Source organism: Mastigoproctus giganteus, chromosome 11, assembly GCF_048544385.1.
Source record: "Mastigoproctus giganteus isolate SK-2022 chromosome 11, ASM4854438v1, whole genome shotgun sequence".
NCBI classification, from domain to species: domain Eukaryota; kingdom Metazoa; phylum Arthropoda; class Arachnida; order Uropygi; family Thelyphonidae; genus Mastigoproctus; species Mastigoproctus giganteus.
The window spans coordinates 100,529,646-100,556,054 of NC_143585.1; the positions used below are offsets into that span (position 1 = coordinate 100,529,646).

A 26,409-nucleotide genomic window follows, 5' to 3' on the forward strand; every position below is an offset into this window, starting at 1 on the left:
CGGTTATCACAAAATCATTTAACCTCCTGTTAGAATTTCATATACTTCTGTCATGCCCATCCCTAAAAATTTCTCATGTATGAAATATATCTAAAAAATGCAAAATATCTATTCAGTTTGTCAGCAAACTAAGCAAGATCATCAATAATTTAACCATTCGTATCTGGTGGCCCAATCTGACTCATCCCCTTCCTTCTACTGTTTACATAATTAAAGGAGTTCTGCTTTTCTTTCCATGCTTTCCACTACCCTGAGTGTAGTACCATACAGTTTATCAGAGTAACTGATAAACTGTGTGGCACTACACTCAGGGTAGTGGAAAATTAAAAACATCTGGGGGTAATTGTGTAGTAAAATACGAAATTTCTGTGCAGCACAGACATGCTCCCAGAACAGCTCATGGCATTAAGTCAATGATATAGAGAAACTTTGCTAGCAGGGTTAGGAAGTGATTATCCCTTTGCACAAGGCCATGGTTAGGTTACATCATGAGTATTGTATACAGGTCTGGAGTCCTCACTTTAGGAAGGATGTAGATCTGCTGGAACAGGAGCAGAGAAGAGCAACTAGATTTGTGAAGTGAAGAAAAGGGTGATCTTACATGGAAAGGCTTCACTTTTGCAAATTGCAACTTCTGGAGACTAGGCACCAGCAGGGTGATCTCATTGAGTTGTTTAAGGCCATTGAGTTGTTTAATGGCCTCCTTCTACTTGCTGAGACAAGGGGGACATAAATTTAAGTTGCAGGAGAGATGTGCAGAAGTTTGCTTTCAGCCAGTGTGTGGTTGATTTTTGGAACAGGATTCCATCTGTTGTTGTGGAAGTGTATGGTTTGAATGAATTCAAAGAACTAGACAAATTATTAGAGGGTATTGATGGGAGAAATATGTTTTTTTTTTTTTGGCTGATGCTATGTAAGCTTACTTTCTTGCATCATTTGCCACTACTACTACTACAAAAGAATCAATCTCAATTTTAAACTGAAGAAAACATCAACTAAAAGTTGAGTTTTCATATCAAGTTTATGGGAAAGATATTATGTCACGAGATCGTGCGTTTGAATGGCATAAAAGATTTTTAGAAGGAAGAGAGACGGTGGAAGACGACAAACAACAAGGTTGTCCAGTATTGTAGTAGTAGAGGCATGTGATGCAAGAAAGCAAGTTTATGTAGCATCAGCCAAAAAAAACAAAAACAAAACCATTTCACACTTCCATTCCCTCTAAATGTTTGTCCAGTTCCTCCTTGAATTTATTTAAGCTATCAATTCCCACAACAACTGATGGAGGTTTGTTCCAGCAATCAACTATCCGCTGGCTAAAGGCAAATTTCCACACGTCTATTCTATAACTGTCTTTCCTCAATATGAATTGATGCCCCTCAGGTTCGTAATCTGAGCAAGAGGAAGAATCCCATCAGAATCGAGCCTGCTCAACCCATTCAAGGCCTTATACACCTCAACTAGTTCACCTTGCAGGTGCCTAGTCTCCAGATGCTGCAATTTGCAGAACTTGCTTTTCTTGGTAAGCCTACCCCTTTGCTCCCTTCACCAATTTTGTTGCCCCTTCTCTGTACTCCCTCAAGCAACTCTACATCCTTCCTAAAATGAGGCTTCCAGACCTGTATGCAGTACTCAAGGTGTGGTTTCACCATTGCCTTATACAGAGGGATAATCACTTCCTTTTCTCTACTAGCAAAATTCCTGTATATCATTGACAATACCCCTTGACCTGCACTGGCAGCCTTTCTGTAATGCTCAGAAAACTTCATATCTGGCTGCACAATTACTCCAAGGTTTTTTATTTTCTGCCACCCTAAGTGTAGTACCACACAGTTGGTACATTCTCTGGGGTTACTCCTACCCATATGCAGTACTTTGCATCATTTCTCAATGTTAAACTTCAGTTGCCACTTCTCAACCCATCTGCCTAACTTTTCTAGATCCTGTTGCAGTCACTGCCATTACTGTTATTAACAACTCTGCCAACCTGTGTATCATCTGCAAACTTCAACATTAAGCCTGATATACCTTCATCAATATCATTGATAAATATATAAAACAACAGTGGGCCCAACACCGAACCCTGGGTGACTCCACTAATAACATTAGTCCACAAAAAAGCAGCATCCACTGATTATCACTCTCTGTCTTCTCCCCACTCAACCACCCTTTTATCCATTGTAGCAACTCACCATTAATACCATACTGCTCCAATTTGAAAGACATTCAGTGCCCTCTCTCTAAGGACATTGACGTGGACTGGCTAAGGACACTGATTAGAAGTGATTGTTGTTTAAGCATTAGAATGGTTGCATCAGAAATCAATATGGACAAAGAAACAGTTAAACAAATTTTAATTGAAAATTTAGGCATGAGAAAAGTGTGTGCCAGGATGATGCCAAAAAATTTGATAAAAATGAATGAATGAGATGTTTTGAAGAAAACTGAAGAAGATTAGCATTAGTAACAAGAAAGCAAGCTTATGCAGCATCAGCCAAAAAAAAAAAAAAAAAAAAGCTCCCATTTCATCCCTCCGCTTGTTCCAAATACCTGTCCAGCTCAGCCTTAAATTTATTTAGGCTATCAACTTCCACAACAAATGATGGAAGTTTGTTCCACCAACCAACTACCCGCTGGATAAAGGCAAAGATCCTGACTTTTTAAGTTTGCTTTTCAAGTAATACCTAGAAACTAAAAGACAGCCAATGCAATGAAAAACAAAACAATCCCCAAGACTCAAAAAAAAGCAAGAATATCAAAATCAAAATATGAAAACCATGCTGCTTGTTTTCTTTGACTTTAAAGAAATTATTATAGTGGATATATCCCACCAAATCAGACTGTCAATCAAACATACTATGTTGAAGTTCTGATGAAAAATTCAAAGGAAGAGACCTGAATTGTGGAAGGATGGTTGGATGCTCTATCAAAAAAAGGTTTCAGCACACAATGTGCTTTCCATTCACTAGTTTCTGGGAAAAAAAAAAAAAAAAAAAAAAACAAGTCTCTGTGTGTGAACATGCACTCTACTTACCAGACCTAGCCCCTTGTGACTTTTTTTTTTCTCTTCCCTAAACTGAAAAGTGTACTTAAGGGAACCCATTTTCAGTCCACTGAATATATTCAGAAAAAAACCACTGAAGTATTAAAAGAGCTTACAGTAGATAACTTCCAGAAATGTTTTTGTGCTTGGAAGAAAAGTATAGAAAAGTGTGTGCAAGCCCAAGGCAATTATTTTTAAGGGGATAATTTGTAAGGTATGAAATATTTCATTATATTTGTTTATTGCAACAGTCTTGTTATTTATTAGCCATGCTGTTGGAACGAGTACAGAGAAGGGCAACAAGATTAGTGAATGGAACAAAGGGTTGCTTTTACGAAGAAAGGCTTAAGTTTTGCAAATTACAGTGTCTGGAGACTAGGCACCTGTGAGGTTATCTGATTGAGGTGTATAAAGCCTCGAATGGTTTGAGCATGCTCAATGCGGATGGGATTCTTCCTCTTGCTCAGAATAATCGCCTGAGAGGGCATAAATTCAAATTGAGGAAAGACGGTTAGATGGTAGGATAGATGTGCAGAAGTTTGCCTTTAGCCAGCGGGTGATTGATTGCTTGAACAAACTTCCATCTGTTGTTGTAGAAGTCGATAGCTTAAATAGATTCAAGGTAGAACTTGACAAACATATGGAGTGAGTGGATGGGTTTTTTTTTTTTTTTTTTGGCTGATGCTATATAAGCTTGCTTTCTTGCATCATGTGCCTTTGCTAATGCTAATGTCTTGTAGCTGTAATTTGAAAGAGCAGTTCATGCTCAGTTAAATAACAGTACTAAAAGAGAGAAATATCACCCTCTTTTAATGGATTACAAATATTAAACAGCAAATAATATTCTAAATTTCAAAATATAGATACTCTCGCCTCAGGTATGTATATTTATATAAAATAAACAGCATAGCTCTTGTTTGAATGTAGAGCCTGTTCAAGCATGGAGGAAGAAATAAACTCAGGTTTAGTTGTTATTCATTTCCACATTTACTCAAAAGTTAACATGAAAATGAATAACATCTAGTAGAAGTAGTAAACCATAAAATAATCATGTCAGCATGTTAAATATGCTGGCACATGCATTAGTAATTACGGCATACCTCTGGAAACTCTGTGCATTTTTGTGCGTTTTCATAGGCCTCCTCTATCCTTCCTTTTTTTAAATGATAATTTCCAAGATAGCGGTAAGCATGGCATTGTTCATCACGATCCATTGCCTGCAATAAATAGTAACAGAAAGAGTAATTCATTGTAATTCATTTCAATGAGAAATATAAAATGATTTGAACCAGTTGTAAATATTGTCTTAAAAATGGAAACTAAGGTTTATAGGTGGGGAACAAAAATTCAGGAGTAACTGAGAGAATTGGGGAGGGGGTTAAAGGCATGGTTCAAAACAAAAGATTTAAGGGTTATCATACAATCAAACATGAAGTTCACCATGCAGTGTACACACACATTAATTAAACCTTCACAAGTAGGGAAAAGAATATCATTTCTATACATAAGAATATCACGAGACTGCACTTGAAAATTATATTCCGGTCTTTAGGGTGATTAGATTGGTGAGGAGCATTAATTATTGCTAAAGCAGTGAATTTTTTATGGGGTGCAAAAAATTACAGCAAATTACATTTTCTTTGATGTTTCACAAATTTGGTGGTTTTTTAAATTTCCACAATTTCTTTTTTTCTTTTTTTTTTTGCTTAAAATTTTATGACAATTTTTTTTTTTAAACAAGTGGATCATGGATCCTAGCATATTGCTATGTAAAGAATAAATTTATTACTTTAAATATATATTTTATTAAACACATGCTCAGCTTGCCTGTAACATTTGTGATCCAAAGAGGTCCCAGAATTCCCAGGAAAATTCGAAATATGTGTGGCACTTTAATGTTCAGTGGTTAATATGTATAAATTTTCAGATCGTTTTCTTCAGTAACTATTTATTTCTAAGAATAATCTGTGGAGCAGAATATGATGGGGGGGGTGTAATCCTGAGAAGTCATTGGTAAAGATATGTTCCACAGTTGCATTTCTTTTGTATTAATGTAGGAACCCTTCTTTTTGAAAATACACATTTTAGCAAGGAAAAAAAAGTTTATTTTTTCTCTCAATGTAAGTTTTTGATCAATTTAGTGTCTTCGAAAATATACCCACATTCAGACTAATGAAAAGCCAAATTATCAGCATTATACACAAAATCTGAGGGAATTACATACCACTGATAACTTGATTTTCTTTTGGTTTAACCAAAAATAACAATTTTCCAACCTATCAGAAATAGTGCTCTGATTTTTGGCAGTTTCAACGAATTGATCTGGAGTGATCTTTTACAAAATATTGATGTTCTTGTTTATACTCCAGCATGACCACCAGGTCAGTGGAATTTACAATAAATCATCAATACAAACGTTATTTGTATTTAGCATACATGGGCTGGCTTGAACCCCGGTCCACTCAAAGAGCATTAGCATTAGTAGAGGCGTATGATGAAAGAAAGCAAGCTTATGCAGCATCAGCCAAAAAAACCCACTCCCATTTCAGCCCCCGTTCGTTCCAAATACCTGTCCAGCTCAGCCTTAAATTTATTTAGGCTATCAACTTCCACAACAAAGTGGAAGTCTGTTCCACCAATCAAGTACCCGCTGGCTAAAGGCAAACTTTCGCACATCTATCCTACATCTGACTTTCCTCAATTTGAATTTATGTCCTCTCAGATGATTATTCTGAGCAAGAGGAAGAATCCCACCAGCATTGAGCATACTCAAACCATTCAAGGCTTTATACACCTCAATCAGATCACCTTGCAGGTGCAAATTACAGTGTCTAGTCTCCAGACACTGTAATTTGCAAAATTTAAGCCTTTCTTTGTAAGAGTAACCCTTTGTTCCATTCACTAATCTTGTTGTCCTTCTCTGCACTCGTGCCAACAGCTCTACACCTTCTTAAAATGAGGCCTCCAGACCTGTATATAGTACTCAAGGTGTGGCCTGACCATTGCCTTATACAAGGGGATAATCACCTCCTTATCTCTGCTAGAAAAATTCCTGTATATCATTGACAAGACACTATGAGCTACTCTTGCAGACCGTCTGCACTGCTCAGAAAACTTCATATCTGCCTGCACAATTACCAGGTTGTTGTTGTTATTTGGTTTTTAGGAGCATTAGCAACTAAGGCCATATTGCTATGGGGATATGCGGTGGTCATTCCCTGACTTTTCCACGTCCTCCGTATTTGGTGATCATCGGCTCAAACCCCGGTCTAATCAAGAAGCATGTGCTACACACTGCTGCTCCTGCCCACCTGGCTATGGAGGCACCCAACCTGCAGGTCATTTTCATTCTCTACCACTGTCAGTGTAGTACCACAGAGTTGATATGTCACTCTGGGGTTACTGCTTCCATATGTAGTACTTTACATTTGTCAATATTAAACTTCATTTGCCACCTCACAGCCCATCTGATCAATCAACTTTTCTATATTGTGTTGCAACAGCATACTGTCATTAGTGTCATTAACAACCCTGCCAATCTTCGTATCAGCTGCAAACATGGACATTAAGCCTGATATACCATCATCAATATCATTTAACAATACAAAAACAACAATTGACCCAACACTGAACCCTAAGGGACTCCACTAATAACATTAGTCCACAATGAGCAGTGTCCATTGATTACCACTCTCTGTCTTCTCCCACTCAACCATCCCTTTATCCATAGCAGCAATTTGCCTCCAATGCCACACTGCTCCCATTTGTTCAGCAGTCTTTCATGTGCAAGAGTATCAAAAGCCTTTCTAAGATCCAAATATATATAATATCAAAGTTATTCCCTGCATCCAGTTCCTTTGTGACCACATCATAGTATCCAATCAAATTGGTCAGGGGAGACTTTCCCTTAACAAAACCATGCTGTGTCCGAGCTATAACTGAAGTCTTGTCTAGATGATACTGCAGTGCTTCTTTAACCAGTGCCTCCATTAATTTCCTGGAACAGAAGTTAAACTAACAGGTCTATAATTATTTGCGTTGCCCTTTGATCCTCCCTTGTGAATTGGGGTCACATTTGCACATCTCCAGACCATGGGTACTTCCCCTGAGTCCAAAGAAGCTCTCATAATTATGGCTAAGGGTTTGCTTACTTCTTTTAATATAACTAGATAGATCCCATCCACCCTGGGTTCCTTTTTTATGTTTATCTTCAACAATTTCTCCTCCACTTTCCTCTCAGTTATTACAAAATCATCTAGCTCACTGCCAGAGTTTAACTCACCTCTGGCATTCCCCCTCCCTGAATAACTCCTCATGAGTAAATGTAGATGCAAAATACTCATTTAGTTTGTTAGCCACCTGAGCAGGATCATCAACAATTGAACCATCAATATCCAGTGGACCAATCTGATTCATCCCTTTTCTTCTAGAGTTTACATAGGTAAAGATCTCTTTGTTGTTTTCCTTTGCATCCTTTGCCAAAGATTTCTCATAATCTGCCTATGCCTGCCTAATCTCCTTTGTGACTTATAGAATTTAAATCCTCCGTATAGAATTTAAATACTGTCTCAGACCGCCGTAGTCGCCTTTACAAAAGCAAAAGTGGTCCTTGAGGTTTCACAGACATTCTCTCAGATATGCCAGACAAGCTGTACTTGCTACCTGGGAGTCTAAAACGCTGCTGGAACTGATATTCAGGTGACACTCAAGTCAAGTGGACCCAATTTCGGCGAAGTCCTGACGGTATGTGACAGCCAAATCCTCTGCTTGCACCTTCACGTTGGTGGGACTGTTAGTAATCCTGGGTATAACCTCCATGCACAAGTACATGGTGGGTGACCACACAGGTGTGAACCAACATAAGCAGGGGTCGAGGTGTGGCGCCCACACCACATGGAGGAACGCCGCCCCTCTATGTTACCAGGCAGTACTAGGTGGTAGATGACTCTCATCAACCGGTGAAATACCACCACTTTGCTTATTGGAGGCTTGAAGTGGTGGAACCCGCTAAGTTCCGGTCAACCCTTCCCTATCTTTTCCATCATGCAGTATGATTGATGACTTTTGAGGTTATGATGAACGTCGTGGCGAGATCCAATATTCCTTACATTTCGAGGGTACAGCTCTAAAACGGTGTTCGCAGGCCGGCCGCTAGTTAGTACACCGGACCGAACCTATTGGTAACTCTCTAGGAGGCTTCCGGATCAGCTAGTGTATAATCTTGCTACCTCTACTCTGCCAGATAGTGACTGGAGGGAGTCCGAGTAGTGTGTATGCGGGGAGCATTATCGAGACCACGTTATGTCAAGGATCTGGGTATATTCTTACCACATGTACGCCATATCCAAAAATTTCATTACTTCATACAGCATGTCCCACCCACTTTTTCTTACTATTGAAGACACCATGAATTGTCAAACTAATAGAGCAAGCTTATCTGCAAAAAGATCTAAACCTCCCAAGCACTTCCTAATTCATTTCACAAATATACATGGTCTCAATTCTAATCTCAATGATGTCCATTTCCACTTGCAGTCTGCCAAACCCCATGTACTTTTTCTGACAGAATCTCAGTTATCGGTTGATTCAACTACTGCTCATCTCAGATGCCCAAATTATTCGCTGTATGATTCGTTTCGCCTCAAAGGTGGTACTTGTGCATATATCCGTTCTGATATTCCCTGTGAGAGACTTGGCAATTTGGAATCTCCTCTCTTTGATCTTCTCTGGCTTAAAATCTCTCTACCTCATTGTGCCAAATTCATCTGTTGTCTCTACCGTTCTCCCAACTCCACTAATCACTTGGAGCTTTTTGATTTCATCTCTTTGCAACATGACTTTCTCCAGTCCAACTTTCCTAACAGTGAGGTAATTTTCCTTGGTGATTTTAATGTTCACAACTCCAGCTGGCTTCCGTTTTCTAGTCACACCGACCCAGTAGGTCGAGATGCTGAGGCTTTTGCAATTACTAATGACCTTGCACAGATTGTTCATTTACCTACAAGAATACCGGACAATCCTAATCATACAGCCAATACGCTTGATCTTTTTCTCACAAACAACCCTTCTAAGTACACGGTCGAAGTGAGAGGTCCTTTAGGCACTTCAGATCACAACTTGGTAATTGTCTCTTCTCCAATGGAACCTTTATCTCATGTCTATTCCCAACCTCGTGTTGTTTGGCATTACAAGAATGCAAAATGGGATGACCTGCGAGACTTCTTTTCTTCTTTTCCTTGGTCGGGTTACTGTTTCAAAACTTCTGATGTAAACGTTTGCTCAGATCGTGTCCGTGAAATTATTCTTGCAGGAATGGAATCCTTTATCCCACACTCCACTTTAAAATCTCGACCTTTATCTAAACCTTGTTTTCCAATAAATGTGCTAAGGCTGTTCAAGAGAAGAATGTTGCATATCGTAATTGGCTTGTTTCTAATTCTTCAGTTTCATTTTCTGCCTACACCAAAGCTCGCAACAATTGTAAAGCAGTTATTAATCAGTCCAAACTAGAGTTTGAACAGGCTAAGAGTAGAAAACTTGCTTCTTGCCCTAATGGTAGCCGAGCATTCTGGTCTCTTGCCAAAGCTATTGGCCGCAACTTTTGCCCATCTCTGCTCCCACCTCTGTCCAAACCAGATGGTACTGTTGTCACTTCAGCCAAGGATAAAGCTGACCTGCTAGCATCCCATTTTTCTTCCAGCTCATATATTAATGATTTTGGTAAAACACCTCCCACCATTCCTAACACGCTCCATTCAATGCCTCCTGTGGTCTTCCGTTCAAAAGGATATCAGAAGGATTTTGATGAATCTTGATGCTAAGAAAGCTCCAGGTCCTGATGGTATTTCTCCACTTGTTCTCAAAACCTGTGCTCCTGAACTTACTCCTATTCTTTGCCGCCTTTTTTCACTCTCTTATTCCAAAGGTGTTTTTTCTTCTGCTTGGAAATGTGCTCATATCCAGCCAGTCCCTAAAAAGGGTGACAAATCCCTCCCATCCAATTATCGTCCCATTGCTCTTTCTAAAGTAATGGAGAAATCAATTAACCACCAACTCTTAAACTACCTAGAAACCTTCTGTCTGATCAGCGATCACCAGTGTCGATCCACTTGTGATATTCTGGCTTATGTTATCCATTTATGGACTAATTCAATGGAAAGGTTCGGTGAAACACAAGTAGTTGCTCTTGACATCTCAAAGGCTTTTGATCGTGTTTGGCATAAAGGTCTTCTAAACAAGCTTCCATCTTAACAAATTAATTTTTTATTTCCATCAGCACATGGAGTCAGAGAATTTTTCTGGAAATGTATATATGAGGGGCCTGACATAGCTGAGTTGTCATCAGCGTGAGTGCAGCAGCACGCACCTTTTTGAGTGGGCTGGGGTTCAATCCCGTGACTGCTAAATACGATTAACATTTGTATCGATGATTTATTGTAAACTCTACTGACCTGGTGGTCATGCCGGAGTATAAACAAGAAAATTTTTTAAGGTAATAAAGTGTAAATCTGTGCTTTATATCTTTACTTTAGGCCTGATGTAGCCAAGTTGATCAAGAGAGAGAGTGCTGTAGCAAGCACTCTTTGAGTGGACCGGGGTTCAGCCCGTGACTGCTAAATACGATTAATGTTTGTATTGATTATCTATTGTAAACTCCTCTGACATGGTGGTTGTGCCAGAGTATAAACAAGAAAATTTTTTTATTTTTATTTTTTTTTTTATTTGAAAAATTATGTGATCTACACATATTTCATTATTTGAAAATAAAATAAACATGATAATATAGAATTACATAACCAAATTTTTGTGATATTATTTTAGAATACTGTGTGTTGGGAATAAAACACTATATTCATCAAAACCATAAATTTCACAAGAGAAAAAATATCCATGCAGAAACAGAATCTCCTCTCCCACCCCATACGACTCTGTCAACCACAGAAAACAGAAATGTTGCCCATAATCTGAGTTTGAAAGTTCATCAGATAAGATTACAATGGAAAATACATTAAACCTGGGGTTCCCAAACTTTCTTGGTTCACGTCACCGTTAGTGTCAGTAATTTTTTCACGGCACCACTAGGCCAAAAGAAATACCTAACAGTTCTGTTTATAAAGTAGTTGGGTCTAAACAACTTATTAAGTAATGTTGAAACTGTGAACTACCTTGAGCTAGTAGTTCTTGCAGTGTCTGACAGATATTGAGTATCGCTGCATTTCCCTCAAAAATTTATAATATCCCGTGCCGCACAGTTTGGGAACTGCTGCACTAAACATATCTTGTGAATGAGTCCCACTATACTGCACACAAAGAAGCAAGCATGAAAAAAAAATTTCAATGAATGGACTAAAAGATTTAAATAAGAAAATGAAAAAGACCTGGGAGTAATTGTGCAGTCAGATATGAAATTTTCTGAGCAATGCAGACAGGCTGCCAGAGCAGGTCAAGGGGTATTGTCAATGATATACAGGAATTTAGCTAGTACGGAAAAGGAGATGATTATCCCTTTGTATAAGGCAATGGTCAGATCACGCCTTGGGTACTGCGTACAGGTCTGGAGCAAGTACAGAGAAGGGCAACAAGATTGGTGAAGGGAATGAAAGGGTGGTCTTACCAAGAAAGGCTTAAGTTCTGCAAACTGTAGCATCTGGAGACTAGGCACCTGTGAGGTGATCTGATTGAGGTGTATAAGGACTTGAATGGGTTAAGCAGGCTCAATTTTGATGGGATTTTTCTTCGTGCTCAGATTATGAACCTGAGGGGCATCAATTCAAATTGAGGAAAGACAGTTATAGAATAGATGTATGGAAATTTGCTTTCAGCCAGCAGGTAGTTAATTGCTGGAACAAACTTCTGTCTGTTGTTGTGGAAGTTGATAGCTTAAATAAATTCAAGGAAGAACTGGACAAATGTTTAGAGGGAATGGATGTTTTTTTTTTTTGGGCTGATTCTACATAACTTGCTTTCTTGCATCACATGCCTTAATTACTACATAGACCAGGAGAGGTGAACAGAGCAAAAACGATTCATGTGAAATTTATCTAGGACTGAAACAAATTTCAGCCAATGGATGCAACTTGGATTCAATATTATGATCTGGATCTAACAGTCTATGAGTGGTTGCACAAAGCAACTGCTTGCTCTAAGATATTTTAAAGATCAGCATCAACTACCAACACAATGACACCATTTTTTTGGGAGCAAAAAAGCTTAGTTAGTTATTTGGTTTTTAGGAGCATTAACAACTAAGGCCATATTGCTCCGGGGATATGCGGTGGTCATTCCCTGACCTTTCCGCATCCTCTGTATTTGGTGGTCATGGGCTCAAACCCCGGTCTAATCAAGAAGCATGTGCTGCACACTGCTGCTCCTGCCCATGTGCTACACACTGCTGCTCCTGGCTACAGAGGCGCAGAGCAAAAAAGGGGAAATATTGATTACTTTCAAAAGAGTAGATCCATTTATAAGCAAATATTATTCTTGCTCACTACTAAAATTTCAAGATAAATTAATGGCTACAAGCCATAGAACCCAATAGAGACAATCCATGAATAAACGGTTTTCACGCACAAAATCTACTCTTCAGATATGGACCCTTTGGATTACTTTAGTATACTGATTTCCCAAAATAACAATAATAATAAATAAAAAAAAAAAATTGAAAGGACATCTTTTTGGGGTAAATAATGATTTCATTCATGCAGTTGAGAAGGAACAAAGACAGTGGATTCTATATGAAGACTAGAAAAGAAAAGGAATGCTGCAGTAAATGTTTAGCCCTCAAGTGACTATGTTAATGCCGAGTAAGGCATGCAGGGTTGATGAGACCCCAGAAAATATTTTGGAAAGTTGTGCTCTTCCTCTACTCCGTCCACACAGCTGAAACTTCTAATAGCTATTTTTGAAAATGTTTTCTTTGATTTCTCCACTGAAAATTCAGAAATCTGTTAATTTTTAAAATATTAGGGAAAATTCATGAATTAACTGATTGGCACCTGTCGCTTAGTTATTGATAGCAAGCTGGCTACATTGGTAATGCTCTCAGGCTTTGTGACATTGAAGCATCGACTGGAATCAAACTGTTGTTGTGCACGCTTCACATTTCATGTAGTGGACACTCCTGTTAAGGACAGGCTGGAAGGGAATTTTAATTTCAAAAATTAATTAAAAATGTGTTTAATGTAAAAAAATGGATTTTTCACAGTTTTGTTCAGAAAAGATTGAAAATATAGTTGGCAACAAAAAAAAGCAAACAATTTTAAAATATTTTTTGCTGATTTTTAAAATGTAGGCACGTAGGGTCTAATAACCCCATGCACTTAGGGAAGAACAATTTGTTTTGACACCTGACATTAAATAGAGTTGCTAATGAAGCAGTGAGTAACTTTTCAAATACCTTTCTAGTTAACTAATATAAAGTCTTTATTTCTCCTTTTTTGCTCCCAATATAGAGGCATTAACAACCAGTTGTTTTGCAAAATCAGGGATGAAATATGAGGGAGAGTTAGTAAGTCAAAACCAAGAAGGAATGGGGGGGGAAGAGAAGCAAGCAAGAAAATGATTTATACATTCCTTTATTTCTCAACATAAGCATCAAAAATATTTACACTCACTTTTCCCATTGCTTTATCAACTTCTGGAAATCTGCTGTGTAGAAAGATGTCAGTTGTCATAACTGGTAATATACACCATTTTCAACCTCTGCATCATCATCAAAAACATATTTTCTGCCAAGTTGTTGTTTAAGTGGATCAAACAAATGGAAATCATTAGGGGTGAGTTCAGAGGTGTAGGAATGATAATGATGATCAAGTTTCCAACCTGGACCATTAATTATAACATTATTATTATATAATAATAATAATGTATGTATAATTATTATATAATAATAATGTATATAAAATATTATATAATAACACTTGCTTGCATAGTGGCACACAATGCAAGGAAGCGAGCATATAAAGCATCATCCAAAAAACCCACATAACAACCTTCCACATCACTTGCCCATCCCCTCCAATAATTTCTTTAGTTCTTCCTTGAATTTATTCACTGCCCACTTCCACAACAGATGGAAGTTTGTTATGACAGTCAAATACCCATTGGCTAAATACAATCCTTCTCACATCTGTCCTGCAACCATCCTTCCTCAATTTGAATTTATGCCCATTCATGTATATAGTCTGAGCAAGAGGGAGGATTCCATTAGCACTGAGCTTGTTCAATCCATTAAGCCTTGAAAACTTCAATCAGATCACTTTGCAGGTGCATAGTCTCAAGATGCTGCAGTTTGCAGAACTGAAGCCTGTCTTGGTAAGATCACCCTTTTGTTCCCTTCACTAATCTCACTGCCCTTCTCTGCATCCATTCCAGCAGGCAGTACATCCTTCCTAAAATGAGGTGTCCAGACCTGTATGCAGTACTCAAGATGCAGCCTAACCAATGACTTATACAAAGGGATAATCACTTCTTTGTTCCTGCTAATCATAGAACTTCAAATCTGACTGCACAATTTGGTATTACTGCTCCCCATATGCAATATCTTGCATTTGTCAATATTAAACTTCAATTGCCATTTCTCAGCCCATCTGCCTAATTTGTCTAGATCTTGTTACAGTACCATACTGTGATTAACTACAATGTTAACCTTCGAATCATCTGCATACTTAGACATTAAACCTGATATGCCCTCATTAATATCATCAATAAATATAGAAAAAAAACAATAGGTCCAGCACCAAACTCTAGGTCATGGGTAGCGAACCTTTTTTTGGGTATGTGCCAAAATTAGCTATATCTTTTAAAAAACTACCCTCATGTGTCCCTCGGAAGGTGATATTCGAGACATTTAATTACACAAGTTTGTCACAGTCTCATCAGTACGCCTCACTAATCTGACTACAAACAAATCACTGCATGACATTGAATACAAATATTTACTGAATGGTGTGATGTCACTACATGCCTGGCAGACAGGACAGGCACATGCAGGTCACTACTCAAGGTAGATTCCTGGAGTGATGTTTCAAAGTTTGAAAATTTTTTGGGGCGCTCTGAATTCTGCTTGCCCATATGCATGCCACTTTGGGCACGCATGACATGGGTTTGCCACCCCTGCCCTAGGTGACTTCACTCATACCATTAGTCAATGAAGAGCATAGTCCATTAATAACCACTGTCTGTCTGTCTTCTCCCACTCAACCATCTCTTAATCAAGAGCACTAATTTGTGATTAATGCTACACTATTCCAATTTGTAGAGCAGTCTTTTATGTGCAATAGTATCAAAAGCTTTCTCAAAATCCAAGTATATATCAAAATTATTTTTTACATCCAGTTCTTTTGTTACTGCATGATAATATCCAATCAGACTGGTCAGACAAGAATGCTCCTTAACAAATCCATACTGTGGCTACAGTATAAGTTCATTCCTGTCTAGATGATCCTGCATTATTTCTTTAACCAGTAACTCCGTTATTTTCCTGGGAACAGAAGTTAATCTAACAGGTCCATAATTACTCATGTCCTCTTTAATTCCCCTTTGTGAACTGGGGTTACATTTGCACATCTCCAGTCCATAGGGTCTGGGATGTGCATAGTATCCTGAATCCAAAGATGCTCTCATAATTATGGCTAAGGCTTTGCTTACCTCCTTTGCTGCCTCCCTTAATATAAAGTGGACTCCCACTTTACGATATTAATCCGCTCCAGAGACACCATCGTATTGTGAATACAGTAAATCCCTGCTATTCGCGGTCGCTTATTTAATATAAAATGAAACCTAAAAAAATGTGAATTTCAAAGCGCCGTGAACATTTTCCGCCATAAAAAAAAACATTAGCGTGGCTAAAATTATCTTTCCCGGTCAAAACAGCGCTCAGTGGGTGGGGGGAGAGGGGTGACAAAATCGCGAACGTGGATGTTTCTCGCTAATCCTTGTTCAGTATGTGTTATGCGCTTGTCATGGAAGGTTTCGTCATTTGCTTTTAATTTATATGCTTATAAATTGAATAAATTTATCAATTTATAAATTGATATGCATACAAAAGTGATAAATCTACCGTTTTCAGTGTAAAACAGACTTTTTCGAGTGTGTTACCGGAAGAAAGTGACTATTGTGGACAAATTCTTTCTAACCCGTACAAAAATATGCCTACGAATAACAAGAGAAATGTGAAAAGATCAAAGAAGGTGATGACATTAGCGAATAAAATTGAGTTATTAGACAAAATTTCTAATGGTGAAAGTGTCTTCTCAGTGGCAAAACATTATAAAATCAATGAGTCAACGGTACGATTAATCAAGAAATCAGAAGAAAAAATCCGCCGTAGTGTCCGTGAAAACGCGCTAATTGCTTCAAAAATTTGCTCTGTAACTCGTGATGTTAAATTAGAAAAAATGGAAAAAGTTTTAAATCTGTGGATAGAATACCGAACTCAAAATAAAATTCCGTTAAGTTCACTCATCATTCGTGAAAAGGCAAAACTCCTTTATCAACACTTTAGCGAAACAGGTGATAGCACTGACGTGATAAGTTTTTTTTTTTTTTATGAAACCCCCAAACACGAAAGGTATCAAAACCTATAGTACTTAGTACCGTGCAATAAGTTTTTTAGTTAGCAAAGGTGCTGGTTTAAAAGATTTGTTCGAAATTTATAATAAATATTACATTTAATATTTAATTGTTTCATATTTTCATTTCGATGCCATATGCTTGCATTTCACTGTTTACTGTCAATGTACATAGTCATATTATGAAGGTACATATAATACATACATAGGCAAAATTTTAGACTAGTTTTTCTTATATATTTCATACTTTGGAACGAAACCCCTTATTACTATGGAAGCCATAACTCAGTATTCGCGGCATTTCCCAGGAACGTAACCCCCGCAAATAGCGGGGGTTTACTGTATATCGCAATATAAACCAAATTTTTTTTTGGTAATTCTTTCCAAGACCTTGGAAGTTGAAATATTCGCTATATAACTAAGCTATTTATAAAGGTGATTTTTATAATGTAAATTGTACATATAAAAAACAATTGATTAAACATCTATATATGGAAGCCATTTTCTTTACTCTGTCAATGTGAATGATAGGCTTAACCAATCGGGCTGGAAGTGGTCTCAAATTGAAGATATTTCTTCCTAGGTGTGCACAAAGATGTTAAAATTTAAAAATTCTGAATAGTTTTATTTTATGGAATGGGCCAGTATTGTACTAAAAATGAGAATAGTTCAAAATTCACTTCATAGATGGAGCCACAAAACAGTTCTCTAAGTCGATAAGACATTTTTTTCTGATTAACAATTTGCACTTTAACTATTTAACTGATTAACAATTTGCATGCTGCACAATCGTGTCCTTTGTTCCGAAAAAATAAATAGATAAATAAAATAAATAATAATAATAATAAAACTCTGCTACCAATTGCGAAATTCTCTACCAACACTGTCTACTTTAGAAGAAAGAACTAATCATTAGGATTCCATCACAGCTAACTATATGTCCCCAAATTGCGCATGCGAGCTGATACACTCATTGCCATTTGTTGCATTTAATATGCTCAGAACTCATCATTCTATCGTTTTCAACTTTGAGTTTATTTGTTATTTGTTTTGAGGTTATTTAAGGTAAGTTAGTTAAGGATTTAGAAGTATGTCACAGTCAAAATGCTACTCTGGTCGTGTTGAACACACCTTGCGGCAAAGAAGAAACGTGCCTTTTCGTGTTTCTGCAAATGTATTCAGGATCATTTTGAAAGACCAATCCTGAATACATTTACACTACAGGGGTACTACATTTCTTTAGGACAGCTAAAGAAAAACTCTGCTACCAATTGCAAAATTTTCGCAGTGGGTAAAGCTAACTGTAGCCATTGCGTACGATAGGCCTAACTGATTTGGTCTCAAATTGAAGATATTTTTTCCTAGTTGTGCAGAAACATGAGAAAATATAAAAATTCCGAATAGTAAAAAATCCAAATAGTTTTATTTTACAGAACAAGCCAATTTTCTCTACTAGCACTGTCTACCTTAAAAGAAAGACCAGTTTTATTTTTAGCATTAGTAAAGGCACATGATATAAGAAAGAAAGCTTATATAGCATCAGCCAAAAAAAAAAAAAAAAAAAAAAAAAACCCTTCTCATTTCACCCATCCACTCACTCCAAATGTATGTCTAGTTCTGCCTTGAATCTATTTAAGCTATCAACTTCTACAACGACAGATGGAAGTTTATTCCAGCAATCAACCACCCACTGGCTAAAGGCAAACTTTTGCACATCTATCCTACAACTGTCTTTCCTCAATTTGAATTTATGCCCTCTCAGGTGATTATTCTGAGCAACAGGAAGAATCCCATCAGCATTGAGCTTGCTCAAACCATTCAAGGCTTTATACACCTCAATCAGACCACCTCGCAGGTGCCTAGTCTCCATACACTGTAATTTGCAAAACTTAAGCCTTTTTTCGTAAGAGAACCCTTTGTTCCATTCATTAATCTTGTTGCCCTTCTCTGTACTCGTTCCAGCAGCTCTATATCCTTCTTAAAATGAGGCCTCCAGATCTACATTTTACAGAAATAAGAAAGGATTCGATGAGTACTGGCCTACCTGCTCACAACCAAACATGCACTACATTTCTTTAGTATAGCTCGGAAAAAACTTGGCCAATGTGTTTACAAATGCTGTTATTGGCTGAGAAAAAGGACCAAACAGTCTGGTTGGAGACAATTGTGAGCTCATCCAATTGTACAGCGAAATAAGTAGGCACCAGTTAACATGATCACTGGTTAGTGGAATCAGTCGCTTTAATTATAAAAAAAAAAAAAAAAAAACCACACCATTAAAGTGCAGTACGCTTTCATCGTTATCATATTTTTGGTTTTAAATATCAATTCTGAACATCTTCGTGATATTTTTCTAAACCACATTTCTGGAGGTAACCACCATAAAACAATAAAAATAATTCACAGTCTCCGGTTTTTTGGGCTTTTCTATTAGTGCAATTTATTATGAATGGGTAGTAAACTCGATCTTATTGCATTTGCGTATTTGTGGTTTTATGTTATTATAGTGAAATGCAGAAACCCTTTTCCCCCTTCCATGAAATCTTCAATAATATAAAAAAAATAATAATAAATAAATTTTCAGAATCTTCTCTTCCTTCCTTCCTTTTAAACTTCGTAAACTTGTTATTCCGCATATCACTTGTGCGTATTGTGTTATTTGCAATTTGTGCGTGCTGTGTTCTTGATTTCTTATCTTTTTTACAGTTTTAAATTTTATAACCAAAAAAAAAGAGAAAGTATTAATTAAGCTATGTACATAACCTTGTACAACCTATGTAACCTATGTACATAACCTATGTACAACCCTGCCAACCTTTGTATTGTCTGCTTAATGTCCAAGTTTGCAGACGATACAAAGGTTGGCAGGGTTGTCAAGGACACTACTGACACTATGCTGCTGCAACAGGATCTGGAAAGGTTGAGCAGATGGGCTGAGAGGTGGCAAATGAAGTTTAACATTGACAAATGTAAAGTACTACACATGGGAAACAGCAACCCCAGAGCAATGTATCAACTCTGTGGTACTACACTGACAGTGGTAGAGAATGAAAGGGACTTGGGGGTGGTTGTGCAGGCAGATATGAAGTTCTCTGAGCAGTGCAGACGGGCTGCAAGAGTAGCTCATGGAGTATTGTCAATGATATACAGGAATTTTTCCAGCAGGGATAAGGAGGTGATTATTCCCTTGTATAAGGCAATGGTCAGGCCACACCTAGAGTACTGTATACAGGTCTGGAGGCCTCATTTCAAGAAGGATGTAGAGCTGCTGGAACGAGTACAGAGAAGGGCAACAAGATTAGTGAATGGAACAAAGGGGTGCTCTTACGAAGAAAGGCTTAAGTTTTGCAAATTACAGTGTCTGGAGACTAGGCACCAGCAAGGTGATCTGATAGAGGTGTATAAAGCCTTGAATGGTTTGAGCATGCTCAATGCTGATGGGATTCTTCCTCTAGCTCAGAATAATCACCTGAGAGGGCATAAATTCAAATTGAGGAAAGACAGATGTAGGATAGACGTGTGGAAATTTGCCTTTAGCCAGCGGGTGGTTGGTTGGTGGAACAGACTTCCATCCCTTGTCGTGGAGGTTAATAGCCTAAATAAGTTTAAGGCTCAGCTGGACAGGTATTTTGAACGAACAGAGGGGTGAAGTGGAAGTGTTTTTTTTTTGTTTTTTTTTTTTTTTTTGGCTGATGCTGCATAAGCTTGCTTTCTTGCATCAAATGCCTCTACTAATGCTAATGCTACACAAACCCTTAGCCATAATTATGAGAGCTTGGTTGGTTGGTTATTTTGGTTTTTAGGAGCATTAGCAACTAAGGCCATATTGCTCCGGGATATGCGGTGGTCATTCCCTGAACTTTCCGCATCTTCCGTATTTGGTGGTGACGGGCTCGAACCCCGGTCTGATTAAGAAGTGTGTGCTATGCACTGCTGCTCCTTCCCACCTGGCTACGGAGGCGCCGCAATTACGAGAGCATCCTTAGACTTAGGGGAAGTCCCCATGGACTGGAGATGTGCAAATGTATCCCCAATCACAAACAGGGATCAAAGGGTGACACAAATAATTTCAGACCTGTTAATTTAACTTCTATTGAGAGGAAAATAATGGAGTCGTCGGTTAAAGAAGCATTGCAGGATCATTTAGACAAGACTGCAGTAATAGTTAGGAGATCAACGACATTGAACATAATACACTATAGAAAGAAAACCCATGCATGCATAAATAGTAACTGTGAATTGGTTATGACAAATGGGAGGTGGGGAGGAAATGATAACATGAGACCTTCATCTGAGACCCTGAGAGTACATTGTGGTGCCTGTTGTATTTTTTATTCATCATTTCTCGTTGCGGTGTAAGACAATGTCCTCCATAATAGGGTGCATGCGTGTCCCAGCATTATGAATCATGGAGGGCAATCTATCAATATTAGATAGGGGTTACCCCAATAATGTTCAGCGATGGCTGAGTCGTCAAAATCAGTCTGGTAGACAGCCTCCTAATGCTCAGACACCTTATCACAGTCTACATTTAGATTTACCAATATAGCAAACCCCACAATCTGGGCATCTAATATGATATACCACTTTTTCACGGCGTAATTTAGGAACAGTTGATTTCGCCCTGGGCAACATTGACTATAACTTCTTGGCAGGAAGCTGCATATAACCAATATGGTAGCGATATAATACCCTGGCAGTACATGCAGAAATGCCTGGTAGTAGGGAATTTAAGCCATAGCAATAAGTGATTCATATTGATGGGAAATAAACCTGTCATCCTGTAGCTGAAATTTATCCAGAACAGGAGTATTAGTATTAGTAATGGCCGCATGGTGCAAGAAAGCCTATGGCTTATGCTGCATCAGCCAAAAAAAAAAAAAAAAAAATCCGAACAAAATAATGATAAAAACAAAAAAAATAATAATAATAATTATTAAAAAAAAAGGAAATTCAGCCTATCATCCTATGCGCTTCCCTTACCCAAAAGTACTGTCCAGATGACCTTTGAATTTCCCCAAACTGTCGGCCTCTACCACCCATGAAGGCAACTTATTCCAGTATTTTATAACTCGCTGGCTAAAATAAAACTTCCTGCAGTCCAATCTAAACATTTCCCCCCGTAACTTGAATTTATGTCCCCTAGTTCTAGCATCATTTATAATCTTGAAAATTTCGTCCTCATTCATTTTACTGATGCCTCTCAGAGCCTTAAACACCTCAATCAAATCTCCTCTAAGGTGTCTAGTTTCAAAACTCTGCAACCCACATATTCGAAGTCTTTCTTCATAAGGATGCCCTTTTGCCTATCTCACCAGACGAGTTACTCGTCTTTGCACCCTTTCAAGAAGCTCGATGTCTTTCTTTAGGTGCGGTCTCCATACTTGAACACAGTATTCCAAGTGTGGTCTAACATAAGCCTTATATAATGGGATTATCACGTCCTTGTCTCTACTTGCAAAAGTTCAATAGATCATCGATAGGACACCATGGGCCTTCCTTGCAACCTGTTTACAATGCTCAGAGAATTTCATGTCTGACCATATCGTAACACCCAAGTTCCTTTCCTCCAGTACTGGGTTTAGTTGAACTCCACCAAGTGAATAAGTTATTTTGGGATTACTGTTTCCCAGGTGTAATACCTTACACTTTGTTGGATTAAAGCATAGCTGCCATTTTTCTGACCATTCCTGAAGTCTCTCTAGGTCTCTCTGAAGAAGCTCAGCTTGACAGTGATCATTAACTACTCTACCAATTTTAACATCATCTGCAAATTTAGACATCACGCCCTCTATCCCTTCATCAATGTCGTTTATGAAAATTAAAAACAACAGTGGTCTTAATACTGACCCTTGGGGAACCCCACTTCTTACATCAACCCAATCTGAGGAATAGCCATTTATCACAACCCTCTGCCTCCTCCCCTGAAGCCATCCTTCTATCCATCTAAGGATTTTCCCAGCAATTCCAACCTGTTCTAGCTTATAAAGCAACTGCTCATGTGGGACTGAGTCAAAAGCTTTGCTGAAATCTAAATAAACAATGTCAAAATTATTCCCTAAATCCAGCTCGTGAGTGACCCTTTCAAAATAGCGAACCAGATTTGTTAAACATGATTTTCCCTTTACAAAACCATGCTGAGTATCCTTGAGAATTTCAATTCAATCCAAATGATCCTGAATTCCACCCTTGATAATTGCCTCCATGATTTTCCCTACTACTGAAGTCAGACTGACAGGTCGATAATTTCCAACTTCACTTTTAGAGCCACCCTTATGTATGGGAGATACATTTGCACTTTTCCAATCCAAGGGAATCTCCCCCAGAGTCTAGTGATGCTCGCATAATTAGCCTCAATGGTTCAATGCACTCGCTTGCTGCCTCCCTTAAGATTATAGGGTATATTCCATCAACTCCAGGAGCCTTACTGGTCTGTAGGCTCGAAAGTTTTTTCATTAAATAATCTTGCGAAATTTCAATATCATGAATTACATATTTTTTAACTTTGCTCCCACAATTTCCCATTGCCACAAAAGGCTTTTCATTTGTAAATATCGATGCAAAATAATTGTTGAGTTCATCTGCAACGGCAGCTGGTGTATTTAATACTATCCCCTTTCCCTCACGTAAAGGTCCAATCTGGTTTGTCCTGCTCTTCTTGGCATTTATATATGTGAAGAATTCTTTATCCCCCCTCTTTGCTCTGTTTGCTAGTGATTTCTCATAAACTGCCTTTGCCTGTCGAACCTTTTCTTGCGCTCTATTACACATCACCTTGTAGCTGTTATAGGCTTCAGTACTTTTTATTGCTCTGTAACCTTTCCATGCCACCTTTTTCTGCTCAAGTAATGTGGCAACTTCACTATTCATCCAACTTGGAACCCTCCTCGTGGAGTATTTTTTTAATGGTATATACGCATTCAAGACATCTGTGATTAATGTTTTAAAAGCGTACCACAGTTCAAATGTATTCATTTTCTGCACGATATCTACCCAGTTAATAGAGGCCATGTAGTACCTTAAGGCATCGTAATTTCCTTTTCTGAAATTAAAACCCATTCCTTTGCCTTTTACTTCTGCTACCTCTCTCGTCATCATGCACTGTAGAACTCCGTGATCACTTCCTGCTACTGGTTCCTCTACTGCCAGCCCTGTTATGTCATCTGATTCATGTGTGATGATGAGGTCTAGGATATTCTTTTCTCTAGTACTTTCCCTGACATGTTGATACAAATAACAGTCATCTAGTTGATTTAAAAATTTTGTTGCCCATGTTGAGTTTCCTTCCCATTTACTCCAATCAATTAGAGGCAAATTGAAATCACCCATAATAAGGCATTGACGCTTACTGGCCCATTCCATTTGCATGTAGAGGCTTTTGTCATAATCTTCACAATCACCTGGTCTGTAGATTGCTCCTACTCGCATTATACCTTTGTTTCCAACTATCTCACACCATACAGACTCTATACTAGCATGTGAAATGTTTGAATCCAGGAAAGCTATCGTCGCACTCAGGCTGCTTCTGATAAGAAGCATTACCCCAACACCCCTTCTATCTACTCTATCCTTCCTAAATACATTATACAAGCCGTACTTAAACTCATCATCCCCAATTTCCGAGTGGCACCACATCTCTGTAAGCCCTATTATGTCCGCGTTACTTGTTTTAACCAGCAGTTCGAATTCGCTCATTTTATTGATGGCACTTCTAACGTTACTGTATAAACAATTAAGATTTACTGTTCTTGTATATTTAACAACCCTAACACAACCCTTGAAGTTTTTTAGGCTCTCTTCCCTGATATTAGCTACCCGCTCACATGAAACATTTCTGCCCCCCCAGAACATCTAGATAATACGTCCAGTTGGGGTAACAGATAAGAACTTTTAAGTTATGTGCAAGTTACTTTGACCAATATTATCAGATAAACGCGTGTCAGTATTACCCACATCCCCCTAACTAGCAGTTTCCCTGAACCTTTAAGGTATCCTCAATAATACTGGCAAAAACTTTTGCACCACCTTTGTTTAAGTGTATCCTGTCTCTACAAAACAAATTCCTTCTACCTACAAGTGTCGGCCATGCTGATAGAAATTCCCCCCCCCCCACCTAAAGCCTTGCAGATTCCTTCAAGTCTTGAGTTAATCCACAAGGCTCTTAACATATAATCCCTCCTATCGTGTCTGGGCAGAATTGCAGACACATAGACATTATGGCCTAGCTCACAACATTTCCTCAGCATGGTCCTGTATTTTCCCAAAAAATCGTCAGATTGCGTACGTTTAATATCATTAGTCCCCACATGAATAATAATATTCTCTTTAACCCCTTTAAAATCTGACAATCTTTTGGTGACATCATCAATAGTTGCTCCTGGCAGACATACCCTGGTTCTACTCCACCTATCCTTATTACAAAAAATATTCCCCGTTTCCCTGACAATGGAGTCTCCTAATAAAACAATGCCTTTTTAAACAGAGTAGTTTGCACTTGGTTTTTCTGTTTTGAGGCTCGGATCGGGTGTGCATCACTTGGTAGATTTCTGGAGTCTTGAGTCCCTGACGAGCTCCCAGATGCATTATTCTCGAGGGCAAGCACCCATTTTTTCAGGGACTCAAATTGTTCCATCAGTGCACCAAATTGTAATTTAAGATTGGTGCACTCCTTACATTGATCACAAAGAAAAGAATCCCCAGGTGAGGTAGGATTAGTCACCAGGTTGACCTTGGAAAACATTCCACAGGTTCCACAAAGGTTTAAATCATTACTCACCCGTAAATCGCCATCGGCTATTTCCGCATGAGTCACAATACCCTGTGACGTGTTTAAGGCAGATCTCATAACTACCATTATAAAATTAAATAAATATCAATGAAAGTTAACTTTAAAAAATTATATCTATAATATTATTAAAATCAAACTGTTACAGGAAAGCCTATAACAAAATAATCCAACAATATCTAAATAAATCAAATATTTAAAAGCACTATCCAAAAGTAAACCACTTAACTGAGGAGCCCTGACTAAGCACGTCCGCTCACCTCGAATGCCAACACTGATATCCAATCAGTGTAACCACATTTAGTATAACCACATTTAGACAAATCTGACCTGATCCTAACAAACGCAGCTTCCCTGTCAACAGCTGAGTCACAATGCAAGCATGCATGGTTGAACAAAGCTCTAGCCGTACTTTTCAGGTGCCCCAGGGCATGTGCAGATTTATAATTTGTGAACTGTCCCTGGCATGTAGGTGTTCTATGAACTGAAGTAACTAAACAACAACCTACATGTTGAACTAAAACATCCAATGACGGCAGAGCATTGTTCTCCTCCATTTCCATTGTAAATGTAATAAATGGAGACAAGAAATTAAGATATTGGAGGAGCAGCACCTCCGATCTCCAAGGAACTACTGCAAAGGCATTATTGACACACTGATGTCAGAGCCTGATGGAAACGGGAGAAACTGTAAATATGTCCTCTTTAAGGGCTTCCATATTAATATTTGCTGCAGGCACTAACTGGGCACCCTGAATCTGTTTTTATACAGATTAGCTGAACAACAGCACAGTTAGGTTTTGATTTGATTTGGGTTTTATTGGCGCATTAGCAACTAAGGCTATAATGCCCAAAGCCAGGTCATATGTAAAAAGTTAAAACATTCAATGACCTAATTAATTAGGCCACCATGTTGAGATATAACATAGATATAAAAGGTATAAAAGTAAAAAATATATCAACAAAGGAATAACAATTCAATTTTAAATACAAGTAAAAAGGTTTACGGA

At 38.2% G+C, this 26,409-nt stretch overlaps 2 protein-coding genes across 3 annotated transcripts in view; one reads left to right on the plus strand and one right to left on the minus strand.

Moving 5' to 3' along the window:
* LOC150078292 (DALR anticodon-binding domain-containing protein 3-like) overlaps window positions 1–10,697 on the plus strand; it is a 325,092-nt gene extending 314,395 nt beyond the window's left edge. Inside the window, exon 20 of the mRNA XM_090385185.1 lies at window positions 10,576–10,697. Coding sequence (XP_090241311.1) covers window positions 10,576–10,630 — 55 coding nt within the window. The 3' untranslated portion in view covers window positions 10,631–10,697. The remainder of the gene's footprint in view (window positions 1–10,575) is intronic.
* Cdc23 (cell division cycle protein 23) overlaps window positions 1–26,409 on the minus strand; it is a 268,183-nt gene that overhangs the window by 29,802 nt on the left and 211,972 nt on the right. For both annotated transcript variants that reach the window (XM_090385187.1, XM_090385186.1), the window contains exon 14: window positions 4,144–4,260. In XM_090385187.1, coding sequence (XP_090241313.1) covers window positions 4,144–4,260 — 117 coding nt within the window. The remainder of the gene's footprint in view (window positions 1–4,143; window positions 4,261–26,409) is intronic.